The sequence below is a fragment of the Bufo gargarizans genome, chromosome 3 (genome assembly GCF_014858855.1).
Source record: "Bufo gargarizans isolate SCDJY-AF-19 chromosome 3, ASM1485885v1, whole genome shotgun sequence".
In the NCBI taxonomy this organism is placed as follows: Eukaryota; Metazoa; Chordata; class Amphibia; order Anura; family Bufonidae; genus Bufo; species Bufo gargarizans.
This window is the reverse complement of record NC_058082.1, coordinates 401,898,715-401,912,598: the sequence shown is the minus strand read 5'-3', so window position 1 is coordinate 401,912,598 and position 13,884 is coordinate 401,898,715. Positions and strand designations below refer to the sequence as shown.

General features: G+C 50.6%; 1 protein-coding gene across 1 annotated transcript in view; it reads right to left on the bottom strand.

Annotated features, from left to right (window-relative positions):
• The window catches only part of SORT1 (sortilin 1), a 114,341-nt gene that overhangs the window by 33,386 nt on the left and 67,071 nt on the right, over nt 1–13,884 (bottom strand). The window contains exons 11-16 of the mRNA XM_044288323.1: nt 7,767–7,873; nt 6,904–7,006; nt 6,661–6,829; nt 4,746–4,936; nt 1,029–1,218; nt 820–936 (exon numbers count right to left, since the gene is read on the bottom strand). Of these exons, the coding sequence (XP_044144258.1) occupies nt 820–936; nt 1,029–1,218; nt 4,746–4,936; nt 6,661–6,829; nt 6,904–7,006; nt 7,767–7,873 (877 nt within the window). The remainder of the gene's footprint in view (nt 1–819; nt 937–1,028; nt 1,219–4,745; nt 4,937–6,660; nt 6,830–6,903; nt 7,007–7,766; nt 7,874–13,884) is intronic.

Here is a 13,884-nt window from a genome sequence, read left to right as displayed (position 1 = left end):
AAACATATGCAGATGCAAATTGGAGAGTCACGAGACCCTCATACACATTAGATGATTGGTGGGGTCTGTTGATTAAAGGTGGCTATACACATTAGACAGAAATTGGTTGATCGTTAAAACAGCAGATGAACGTACAATTATTTGGGGAACGTTCCTTTCACAGACAGGGCCATACAAATTTTAGTCCATATTGGGCGTTACAGTTTTTTCTAACTGCCCATACACGTTCAATGCAACTAGAAGATGAAAGAAAGATTTTTCTGGGAAAGATATTTTGTTCCCAAATGATCTTTCTTTGAACGGAAGTTCTTTTTGTCTGACAAAAACATTGAACATGGCCGACTTCTTTTCTAACTCTGTTTTATAATCGGATGGATAAAACAATTGTCCGTTGTTAAAGGTCACCTGAAAAACATTTGTTTTGGTTGAAATTGTGCATTTTGATCAAGTTTAGACTAATGTGTATGGTGCACAGCTACTTCTGTGTTGAGAAATGATCACATGAAATTATAGGCAAAAGTATAATACTGCCCCACTATGGGATTCCAATTTCTGGCTCTCAGTGAACCTGCCACCTGTTTCCTAATTGACATAAGAGACAAAACCATATACAAACTTGTTTGGAACCAAATAAATCAATATCTACTTCTAAACTAGCTTCAATAGTGGCATAGATGTCTGAAAAACTTGAGGTGTTTGGTGATTTGAAAAACGCTGAATGCAATGGAAGTCAAAAGGATGCGTGTCATCAGAATCTCTGAACAATTTTAATCATAAGAATATATATTGGTGGCACCATTTCAGCATGATCATACAAACCCTTTTGTAGTCAGTTTCTCCTCTTCACCATTTATACACAGATCAAGCTCATGGCCCTGGAGTTCAGGTTGCTCCACACATGTGGAATCATTCTCTTTACGAAAATATCCAAAGTCACTATGAGAAAAGAGGAAGAGTAGGTTTCAAAATCTTTCAGGGTAAATATACACAAGGTCATCTCATGAGGATAGTATACAACTTGTCATTACCACATGTAGTCATCCAGAGTGCAACTACAGTTAACAGATTCCCGGCCGACTAGATAATCCCGGCCATTCTGGCACATGGAGGATTTTTTAAGGCGTTGATATTGTTCTTTATAACCCAAAACACATCCATCAGATGGTGCTCCTGGGTCTGTAGAGTGTGCCAACCATGGGGTATAATCCTTATTTTCACCTAATAAAGTGCAAAAGAAATAGAAGGATGACAAAACTGTAATTTATTAAACATTACAATGATATATCAATAATATGTCTGCAAAATAAAATGACAAGGCAACTTTTCTATAACCCAAGTTGCCTCAGTGATCCCTACACCCATCTCTACATGGTACAAGTAACAGTACTTCATACTGTTACTTTAGGTTCTGACTTGAGAGTTTTTAACATACAATGTACAGATTCATGACATATTTTCAAGTCCTATCCTTCTTTCTTTGTGGCACAGCCCCATTAGGACTGCAGTCATGGCCTTGAAATAATATTTGGAGTCACTGATGGAATAGTTTTTGTGGCGAAACCAACCTCGCCACGGTGTTTTGGAGAGGGCTGTTTGAAGGCCTCTTGCCTCAGGATTATGGCCCATAGTAACTTTAAAGGAGAAGACAGACCGGCCGCACAGCTTAAATCTGTCTGTAGAATTGTATTTTATGTTATTATGCGTTCGGTTAAATTGTATGTTATGTGAGGGCACCCAGATAGCTAATATTATTGTATTCATGTATTCTGAGTGCCATTCACCTAATGATATGCACTCAGACTTGAGCTATCTGGGGATATGTTAAATGTCTGTGTTTGCTGTGGGGGTGTGCCATTGTGTGTTTGGGTGGTGATTCCTGTCCTGTTGTCTCCACATGTGTATTGGTGATCTCCCCTTTGTCCTGAGAGATAATTGGATTGTTTTCGGTCGTCTCCGGGACAGAGGGGAGGAAACCATGATGCATTGTGGGGATATGTTGTATCTGCAACAAACTGTAATAAAAACCAGGCTGGGTGTGCCAGCACTTCAGATCACTGCTTGACCCTCAACACGGAGCCTTGTCTCGTTATTGGGGGGATTCCCTGTATGCTGTTGGAGACTGATTGCCAGGAGTGTAAGCAGACTGTACGCTTTTCCTGTTCGTCTGACTGACAGCTATTTGCGAGGTTCCAGTTTGGAGTGCTATTTTGTATCCAGTTCGGGAGGTTGGTGTTCTGCAGTAGCTGTGCCTGTCTCTCGGAAAGGGGCATATCGCCTAAACGGATTTTAACCCCTTGTCTGCTGAAACGGTCCGTTACATTGGTGGCAAGCAGCGGGATCGTTCCTACAGCCAGAAGGACAGCTACAGGAGACACCATTTCTGTGGATTCTACAATTTAAGGGCAACGCATGTCTCAGTACAGCGACCCTAAAAGCACCAGGATGGAACCAGCAGTGGAGTACAGATACTCTGTGGAGGAATTTGACCGTATGATGTGGTTGCGGCTGAACTTCTTCGGACCCAATCCAGCTGAGAAATACGTGAAGTTCGTGAGGAATCTAGTGTCTAAGACCCTACTATACCGGGCAGAAGGTGACGGTCAGCTGTCACGTTGGGTGGACCTCCATCGGAAGTTACGGTTGCGGGACAGTGGGAGCCCAGTCTCCATTCCCCAGCGGCAGTGTGAAGTGCAGGGAGGGGAGAGCAGCGGCCTCCCTCCCCAGCGGCAGGCTGAGTTACAGGGGGCAGAGGTAGTTGTTCCTGCCCCCCAGCAGCAGCATGATTTTTTGGGAATTGGGAGCCTAGTCTCCATTCCCCAGCGGCAGTGTGAAGTGCAGGGAGGGGAGATCAGCGGCCTCCCTCCCCAGCGGCAGGCTGAGTTACAGGGGGCAGAGGTAGTTGTTCCTGCCCCCCAGCAGCAGAGTGATATGCCGGGAAGGCAGTGTGAAGTGCAGGGAGAGGAGAACAGCGGCCTCCCTCCCCAGTGGCAGGCTGAGTTACAGGGGGCAGAGGTAGTTGTTCCTGCCCCCCAGCAGCAGCATGATTTTTGGGAAATTGGGAGCCGAGTGTCCATTCCCCAGCGGCAGATGGAGTTACAGGGGGCAGAGACAGTCGGTCCTGTCCCCCAGCGGCAGAGTGTCCTACAGGGAATAGAGAGCCCAGTCTCCTTTCCCCAGCAGCAGGACACTGTATTGGGAGCGGAGGCGGTCGGTCGCCCTCCCCAGCGGCTGGAAGTATGTATGGGAGAGGAGCTCGTTACCCCCTCTCCCCAGCGGCAGCTTAACGCACCAGGGGGAGACAGTAAGCCCCACAACTGTGCAGATGGGACCGTGGTCTCTGCACTTACAGCACAGGGGGTAGGGACAGTTGTTCCTGTCCCCCAGCAACAGGGCAGTTTAGCCAAAGGGGAGACAGTCGGTTTCCCCCTCCAACAACCAGACTCCAACCAGGCTTCTTCCGTGGTAACGCTGGCACCAGGGCAGAGTACCGCTGATCCCTGCCCACAAAGCAACCTCCACTTCAAGCCAGGGAGCAACTCAGAGACCGGGAGTACCAGCTACCAATATAATCTTGGTGGATTCACTGGACAGAGACAGCCTACTAAATTCTACAGGTCCAGTATTGGGTTGTGGGTGGGCTGCCAGACTAACTCAGGTACCGACCGGCGTAAGGTCAGGTATCTGGTTAGTCTTCCCTGGGGGGGGGGGAGATGTGTGGCGAAACCAACCTCACCACGGTGTTTTGGAGAGGGCTGTTTGAAGGCCTCTTGCCTCAGGATTATGGCCCATAGTAACTTTAAAGGAGAAGACAGACCGGCCGCACAGCTTAAATCTGTCTGTAGAATTGTATTTTATGTTATTATGCGTTCGGTTAAATTGTATGTTATGTGAGGGCACCCAGATAGCTAATATTATTGTATTCATGTATTCTGAGTGCCATTCACCTAATGATATGCACTCAGACTTGAGCTATCTGGGGATATGTTAAATGTCTGTGTTTGCTGTGGGGGTGTGCCATTGTGTGTTTGGGTGGTGATTCCTGTCCTGTTGTCTCCACATGTGTATTGGTGATCTCCCCTTTGTCCTGAGAGATAATTGGATTGTTTTCGGTCGTCTCCGGGACAGAGGGGAGGAAACCATGATGCATTGTGGGGATATGTTGTATCTGCAACAAACTGTAATAAAAACCAGGCTGGGTGTGCCAGCACTTCAGATCACTGCTTGACCCTCAACACGGAGCCTTGTCTCGTTATTGGGGGGATTCCCTGTATGCTGTTGGAGACTGATTGCCAGGAGTGTAAGCAGACTGTACGCTTTTCCTGTTCGTCTGACTGACAGCTATTTGCGAGGTTCCAGTTTGGAGTGCTATTTTGTATCCAGTTCGGGAGGTTGGTGTTCTGCAGTAGCTGTGCCTGTCTCTCGGAAAGGGGCATATCGCCTAAACGGATTTTAACCCCTTGTCTGCTGAAACGGTCCGTTACAGTTTTTATTGCCCACAGCCACCAATCACAGTACAGCTTTCATATTCTGAACTTGAGAAATGGAATCTGTGCTGTGAATGGTTTCTATGGACAACAAACAGTTTTTCTTTTAGACCGTTTCATAAATATGCCCCCTGGTCATGCTGAATTCCGGGAGCACACCATTTTTTGGTCAGACAACCCCATATATGAACTTTATCACTGCCATACTTCAGTGTGCATTTCTCATCACACACAATGATATAGATTTTAATTCACACTTACAGCTTTGCTTAAGAAGAACAGCAAAGTCTATAGTATACGACAACCAAATGCGATGAAGAAAACCTGGCTGATATCCCCATACAGTAACATTTAGGGAACGGGCGCCTGGTTCAGAAGCCAGACCTGTGAACATTAGAGGATCCTTGGAAAAATTATAGAAGAACCAGCACTGGCCTTCATCTGTAGAAAATCTAGGTAAATGGAAACACATTTGTAGAACAGTTAATTGGAATAATACACGTAACAGAACTTGCTCATCACCAGTATCACACCCCTTCAAGATGAGAATAAATCTGGTATTTTACTTTTGCACCCAAGAATGGCTAATAAATTTCTTTTTGATACATTCTAGCTTAACTGTAGTATGGCATAAAATTTAAGAATATCAGGAACAGGAAATACAAGACTGCTACCACCACTATTATTCCCCTAGGTTGGTTTAAACTGTAATATCATCATCAATTTATACAAGGATCTTTTAGTTCACATTTGCAACATTCCAGTAGTGAGTTTCGGAAGGGAAGCAGACTGCACAAGTTACTGGGAATAGATGCACTTCGCCGGATTCCCTTTCTCTATAACAGTATCCAACAGGGATCCGGTGGGTTACAATCATACATGGCACAGTATTTGTCTGGCACAAACCCTGCATTTATGATGGAAACCTGCCAGATTCCAATATAGTGAATGGCAGTGGTGTACATAGAGAAGTAAAGGCCCCATAGCAAGGATCACACCAGACCCCCCACCCCACAGGACAGAAGGGTTTCTGCCCTAAACCCTTTTCAATGACCATTGGGCCATTTTTTCCACTGCCTCATTTGCTAAAAGTTGTTCCTTTAGAGCAGGGGTGCACAACCTGCGGCCCGGGGGCCACATGCGGCCCTCGATACCATTCTGTGCGGCCCCCAACCATCTGGTAACAGACATGTATGCCTATGTCTTGTGGCTGCTCACATGTATTTTTCATGTATTTCTCCCATTAGATGGGAGTCCTGGAAGTGTAACTAGACATTAATGGTATATAATGTATGTTCAATATGCCATAAGTACAACATTTTAGTTGTTAATACACCTTTAAATTTTAATTTCGGCCCTCGTCATTGGTTCAGTCTGGCAATGTGGCCCCCAACTAGGAAACGTTGTGCACCCCTGCTTTAGAGGGTAGAGTCCTGACCAAGTTTTCACCCCCAGTAGAAGAGGAGATAATTCCAACTAAGACTGGGCCCCCTCTTGCCCTGGGCCCCATAGCAGTCACATGGTCTGCCACTATGGTAGTTACGCCCCTGGTGAATGGGGATCCAGCAATGTTCTGCTAACTCTAGTAGCCTGCTCCTCTGCTACAACAGAGTTATGTGCTGACAATGTGAACCTACCCTTAAAAAGCTAATGCTGTTAACATTTAAGTCATCATGTCCCTATATCTCATCACCTAGTGTTTAATAAGACCCAGATCAACATTTTTGTGTAAGCTATACAAAACCAGGACTTATTGGATGCGTTATCTCTTCTCTTTTTATTTGTCACATAAAAAAACTGACGCATTTCGGCTTGTAAGGTGAGCCTTTCTCTGTTTGATGCCCTTTAAAATACTGGTGTGCATTAATAAGGCCCTTTTACTTGGGCCTATGATCCGGAATGAACTTTCATAGAAACATTTGTTCGGAAGATCATCGTCCAACTTAAACACCCCACTGATCAGCTGACAAAGTTTGTCTGGCAGCTTATTAGATCTTTTATGCGGCCACCAAAATCCTGTTTTGGTGGCAGCACATCTCTGCATGTAAATATGCAACCTGTATGAGGGATGCCCCTTTAAACAAGTACCAATCATCTAGTTATAATGGTGATCAGAGCTCGTTCAAGGCATGTAAAGAACCCTTTACTCAAGGCCAATAAACTATTTTTTCCTCACTTGATTGTGTTGACAGGCATTTCGCTTTGTTGTATCGCCACAATAAGCCCTCCAGAATCCAAGATTGCATAATGGTGAGGACCAAGCAGCACCCGGGTCCATGAGTAACCACCATCATCCGAAAGGTACACATTGGGATTCGCGACAGACACAGCATCTCCCACACTGCCTGTGACATGATAATACAGTGATTAAAGCACATAGCAAAGCAATCCAGCCATCTGCTTATGTAAGGTCACTTACCATGAGCAATAACTATTCCTATAGCATTTGGCTCGGACAATGGTGGTAGCGGGACTGCAAGATTCTGCGACATGCTGTATTGGGCATGTATGTGTAAACTACACTGTGGCACAGATAAAAACACAAAAGAAAAAAATGATAATTTTCATCCAGGATAATGCACCAAAATGTGTCAGTAATAAGGGCAAATAGTCATCAAGTTGCTTTATACAATAGGCTCTGGCGGGGAAAGATAGTATCTGGCTATCCCGGATACGATGAACTCCGACAGAGGAACAGTTTAGTGCTAGTGTGAAACGAGCCTTAAAGAAGTTGTTCACTCTCAGCCTTTAATGGCAGAGATAGGAATAAACCACAGTACACGTCGATACGAGGAGGCGGAATTACGGAAGCCAGCCAAGCAGCAATTGTGCCACTGCTTCTGTAACCTTCTATAGCAGTGAACAAGCTATACTGTTTCCTTAAGACCAACCACCCTGGGCTTGTGCTTATTGTGGGTCATTCCCATGTTGGCCATGAAAGACAGAGATGGGACAACCCTTCAACATACGGTGTCTTTTTTCTAAGTTCACATTAGTTCCATGGCCAAAGGGGCAGCATTGAATCTTAGCAGATTCTATTAACTTATAATAAACTCCATCAGAGTTCCAATAAAAATTGCTGACAGAACATTTTGCATGTACGTACAAAGTCAAAAGAAAAAAAAAAAAAAAAAAAAAAAAAAAGTTAGATTTACAAGCCCAGAACATGTGTTTACATTGATAAAAACCACTAGTAAAGACATCCTACCAATAACCCAAATAATCATTTTTTATCAAGAATTGATAAAAATGCTTTAAAAAATAAAAAAATATACTCTGCACCTTTGCCTTATCTTTGGCTGTTGAGTCACATTCTGTATTTTCAGGTTTATTGATGGGGCTCCATTCACCTCCTCGGTCAAATGAAATGACTGAATGGATAGAGTTATCTGGAAAAAGGAGATTTTGTATAACTTACCAGTTAAATCTCTTTCTCGCTCTTCCTTGGGGGACACAGACCTTGGGTATAGCTCAGCTCCCTAGGAGGCGTGACACTAAGTAAAACTGTTAAGCCCCTCCTCCATCAGCTATACCCTCAGCCTGGAGATAGAGGCTACCAGTTGCGTGTCCAAGTAGTGAAAGGATAACAACCAATAACGGAAACAACCAGCCAGCAACCCAACGGGGCGCCAGACCATAACCCTGTAACCAAACACAGAAGGGTGGGTGCTGTGTCCCCCAAGGAAGAGCGAGAAAGAGATTTAACTGGTAAGTTATACAAAAATCTCCTTTTCTCGCCCATTTTCCTTGGGGGACACAGACCTTGGGACGTTCAAGAGCAGTCCAAGAAGGGAGGGACCACAAACCCAAGGCGGACCACCACCGGAGCATCAGGAAACCGCTGCCTGCAAAACCAGGCGGCCCAAAGCAGCATCCGCTGATGCATGCGTATGCACTCTATAGAACCTTGTGAAAGTGTGCAGAGAGGACCAAGTGGCTGCTTTGCACAACTGTTCAGCCGAGGCCCGATGCCTCTGCGCCCAGGAAGCTCCGACTGCTCTGGTGGAATGAGCAGTGACGCTGAAAGGCGGAGCTCTACCCTTGGCTCGATAAGCCTCAGACACCGCCAGTTTAATGAAACGGGCAATAGCCACCTTGGAGACCGCCAAACCCTTGCGCGAACCCTCCGGAACCACAAACAGGGAGTCCGTGCGCCGAAAGGATCCGGTGACCTCCAGATAAATCTTCAACGCCCTGACCACATCCAGACGGTGCAGTTCCCGTTCTCTGGGGTGGGAAGGAGAGGGACAGAGCGACGGAAGGACGATGTCCTCATTGATGTGAAAGGCGGAGACCACCTTTGGCAGGAAGGACGGGACAGGCCGAAGCACAACCTTATCCTGGTGGAAGATCAGGAAAGGTTCGGAGCAAGAAAGAGCCGCTAACTCCGACACCCGTCGGAGAGATGTGATGGCCACAAGAAAGATGACCTTGCAGGACAGAAGGCGAAGGGAGACCTCCCGTAAAGGCTCGAAGGGGGCTGATTGGAGCGCCGAGAGCACCACATTCAGGTCCCAGGATGGAACTGGAGGGCGGTACGGCGGAACAGAGTGAGCCACCCCTTGTAAGAAGGTCTTAATTGGCCCCAGAGGGGCCAGGGGACGCTGGAGAAGCTGGAGAAGAATAGACAGCGCCGAAATCTGTCCCTTCAGAGAACTGAGGCTCAGCCCCAGGTCCAGACCCGACTGGAGGAAGGACAGGATCGTGGGAAGAGAAAACCGGAGAGGTGGGATGCTCCGGGACTCACAGAACCCCAGATAGGACCTCCAAACCCGATAGTAGATCCTAGAGGACACGGGCTTACGAGCACGGATCATGGTGCGGACTACGTCCGCGGAGAAACCCCGTCGCGTTAAGACGGCGGTCTCAATAGCCACGCCGTCAAACGTAGCGAGCCTAAATGCTCGTGGAAGATCGGTCCCTGAGAGAGAAGGTCTTCCCTGGAGGGCAGTGGCCACGGTGCGTCTGCCAACAGCAACATTAGGTCGGCGTACCAAGACCGGCGGGGCCAATCCGGGGCGATCAGAATCGCGGGAACGCCCTCTGCCGCGATCCTCCGAAGAACCCGTGGCAGGAGGGGGAAAGGAGGAAAGACGTACAGAAGGGAGAATTCGCGCCACGGAAGGACGAGCGCGTCGGCGCCGTACGCCTTCGGGTCCCGTGCCCTGGCCAGGTATCGGGGGACCTTGTGGTTGAATTTGGAAGCCATGAGGTCCACGTCGGGGCGACCCCAGCGAAGACAAAGGGCTTCGAACACCTCTGGGTGCAGGGACCATTCTCCCGGGTCGATGGTGGACCGGCTCAGGAAATCCGCCGCCCAGTTGTCCACCCCCGGGATGTAAATCGCGGATAAGGCCGGCACATGCGCCTCCGCCCAGAGGAGAATGAGGGTCACCTCTTGCATCGCTGCAGCGCTGCGAGTGCCTCCCTGATGGTTTATGTATGCCACAGCCGTGGCATTGTCCGATTGGATCCGAACAGGGTGGCCCCTCAGTAGATGGGTCCAGTGTCTGAGGGACAGAAGAATCGCCCTCAGTTCCAGAATATTGATTGGAAGTCTGGACTCCGATAGAGACCAAACGCCCTGGACGGACCGGGGAGGGAAAACCCCCCCCCACCCCCGTAAGCTGGCATCGGTGGTAATCACCAGCCAGTTCAGTGGGAGGAAGGACCTCCCCCGTAGAGGGATATGCAACCACCAGCTGAGGGAAGCCCGAGCCAGGGGAGGCAGAAGAAAGGTCCTGTCCAGACTCCTCGGTGATTTGTCCCAGGCCGACAGAATTGCCCTCTGAAAGGTGCGGGATCGGAATTGTGCGAACGGCACCGCTTCGAAACAGGCAACCATCTTCCCCAACAACCGCATGCTGGATCTGAGGGAAGGGCGGTGATGACGGAGGAGACTGCGAACAGACCCGCAAAGGGCCAGACGCTTGTCCGACGGGAGGCGGACCTCCGCCAACTCCGTATCCAGGAGCATCCCCAGGAAGATCAGCCGTCTGGAGGGGGTAAGAGAAGACTTGGGGTGGTTGATGATCCAACCGAACCGCGTCAGGGTCTCCAGAGTGAGTCCCACACTGCCGGATGCCTGAGAGAAGGAGGGTGCCTTGACCAAGATGTCGTCCAAGTAAGGGAGAAGAAAAACACTTCTTGAACGCAGAAGGGCCAAGACAGGGGCCAGGACCTTGGTGAATACTCGAGGAGCCGTCGCCAGACCAAAGGGAAGGGCGACGAATTGGAAGTGATCGTCCCCCACCGCGAAGCGCAGGAAGCGGTGATGACATGGAGCAACCGGAACGTGGAGATATGCATCCTGAACGTCGATTGCGGCCATGAAATCCCCTCTTTCCAGGGAGGCCACTGCGGACCTGAGAGACTCCATCCGGAATCTCTGCAGTCGGAGAAAACGGTTCAGGCGCTTTAGGTCCAAGATCGGTCGCACTGAGCCTTCCTTCTTGGGAACCACAAAGAGGTTCGAGTAGAACCCCCTGAACCTTTCCGTCGGAGGCACGGGGGCGACGACACCCTTGTCCATTAGAGAGCGAATGGCCGTGAAGAAGGCGGCCGCTCGTACGGGATCCCGCGGAGGACGGGACCGGAAGAAACGGTCTGGCGGAATGGACGCAAATTCGATCTTGTATCCGCAAGATACAATCTCGAGCGCCCATGCGTCTGAGATGTGGGCCCGCCATACGTTCCTGAACAGTAGAAGGCGGCCCCCCACCCGGGTGGGTGGGGGCGCACCTTCAGGCAGAGGGCTGCTGGCCTGTGGGAGCCCGTGTGGGCTGGGGCTTGCGCCAGGTAGATTGCGTCCGAAAAAACGGCTTCTTGCGTCTATCCTGGGCTGGGCCAGAGGAAGAAGAACCGGCCGCGGGTCTAGACCCGGTGGGCTTGCGAAAGGACCGAAAACGGGACGAACCAGCGCGACCACGGGGGGCGCCCCTCGGCCTGGACTGGGGGAGGTGAGTACTCTTCCCACCCGTGGCCTCAGATATAAGTTCGTCCAGACGGGTTCCGAACAAGCGGGAACCCGTGAATGGTAGGCCAGCCAAAGAGCGTTTGGAAACGGCGTCCGCCGCCCAAACCTTCAGCCAGAGTTCCCTCCTGACAGAAACTGCCAGGGCAGAGGAACGGGCAATGAGGGCACCCGCATCAAGAGAGGCCTCACAGACAAATTTTCCGGCCTGGACAATTAGTTGGGCTAAGGAACGGAGGTCCTGTAGAGGGACGTCCGACCCTAACTCCCGTTCCAGTTGCAAACCCCATTCAGAGACCGCTTTACCAGCCCAGGCGGAGGCAAAGACCGGTCTAAGGGCCGAACCAGAGGCAGTAAATATGGCCTTGGAGAGGGATTCCGTACGACGGTCCTCAGCAGACTGGAGGGAAGATCCGTCTTGTACAGGAATAGTAGTGCTTTTGGACAGGCGAGCCACGGGAGGATCAACCTTAGGCGGGGACGTCCACGTGGTCACAGAATCCGCTGGAAAGGGATAACAAATGTCCAGCTTTTTGGGTGTAACAAAGCGGACGTTAGGCCGGGTCCAAGCCTTGGACACCACAGAAGAAAAATCTGCGTGGATGGGAAAGACCTTGGAGGCCTGTCTGGGGCGAAGAAAGGACACGCCGGCCTGTTCAGAGCTGGGGGGGTCATCGTGTATGTGAAAGGTATCACGGATGCTAGTGATAAGATGCCCCACCGCGGACGCCAATGTGGACGGAAGCTCTGAGTCCATGTCCACGTCCGAATCCGCCAGTTCTCCCTCAGAAAGCGTATCCCTTTGAGAGGATAGACTTGACTGAGCTCGCACGCATGGCGGAGAGAGCGAAGCATCTGGAGAAGATGTGCGCTCAACCCTTGAACGTTTCTGAATATGCCGGGCCCTGGAAGATTCGCTGGGAGGCAGGGAATCAGTGGGGGCGGCAGAAACGGTAGTCCCAGCGGGTGCGACAGGGATTGTGGCAGCCTGCGGGAGAGGCGGTCTATCCACGAGACGGCCCACTACGTGTGTAAGGCTTTCCACCGCCTGAGACAGAGACCTAGCCCAGTCAGGGGGTTCAGAGGCACCGGGGGGCGCAGCGGAAAGCGGGCCCTGCACCGGGGCCTGACATGCAAGGCAATGCGGCTCAGATTGCCCACACGAAAAAAGTTCCTTACAGGCGGTACAGGCATGGTACCAGGGTTTGGGGGCACCCGTGGGATCTGACATGCTGAAAAGTGGTCGTACCCCAATACAGAGACCACAAGGGATATAGCAGCTATGACCAGGAGGGTTAGGAGAGGGTTAACTGTCCTACCAGTGCCTCAGAAGAACGTCAGGAGTAGAGAAGGATCAGCAGCAGCTGCAGCAGCAGCAGCAGCAGGGAGCAGCAAACAGCAGAGAGCCTGCAGATAGCGCCCACAGAAGCCGAGCGATATACCAGGTGCTCAGAGTCCCCCACGTGTCCCAGCTTCCTGTCTAGGAGGGAAGAATTCAGCAGAAGCGCGGGGAACAAGCTCCGCCCCCTCCAGCGCTTGAAATGTCTCCTGTGAAGGAGAACCTAACTCCGCCCCCAAAATGGCGCGCGCGCGCGTAAGCCACGCCCCCTGCTGCCGAAAAAACTCGCAGGGCTAAGAAGAAGCAGGATGCCATGAAATAAAGGGCCCGCAGGCCCCAAGAGTGCGGCGATTATTCCCAGGTGGGTGACCTTCTGCCACCATTGTCCCCTGCCCCGCCGATGCCGATATGGTCATGTCGGGCATAAGCCCCGCCCCCCGTTCGGAACGGAGCGGGCGGCGGCGGGAGGGAGAGAGGGAGAGATCAGCCGTCTTGAAGAGTAGCCTGAAAATGGGGGAAAACGGCGTGGGGGTGCAGGATACACGGAGGGGAGCTGGGGAGGGTCTGCTGGAGCGCTCAGAATGAGCGACCACGGGTGCCCCCCTTACCCAGAGGGGTACATGCTTGCCGATAGGGACGGGGTATGGGCTGGAAAAGCCATCTCACCTGTCTTCACCCTCAGTTCCTTCCAGCAGGGTCGCCCCTTCAGCTACTGGCACCGCAGTGGCAGGAAGCTGGGAGAGGGGCTTTGCGTGCGGGCGACCCCCTAGCTGGCGGGATGTAGGGGAGCCATTGCTGCCCAGATCCTCCTATTGCTTCTGTGGGGGAGGCAGCAGTGCAAATAAGTTGGCACTGGCGCAGCTCACCCCGGGAGAGCAGAGAGGCCCAATGCGTCTCTGGTATCCCTAGGAAAAAACAAAAATAAAATAAAATTACAACAAGGAGAAAACAGCCCTGCAGTAGCAGGGAGTGTCTTGCCTCCTTGGACACTAAGCTAAAAACTGGTAGCCTCTATCTCCAGGCTGAGGGTATAGCTGATGGAGGAGGGGCTTAACAGTTTTACTTAGTGTCACGCCTCCTAGGGAGCT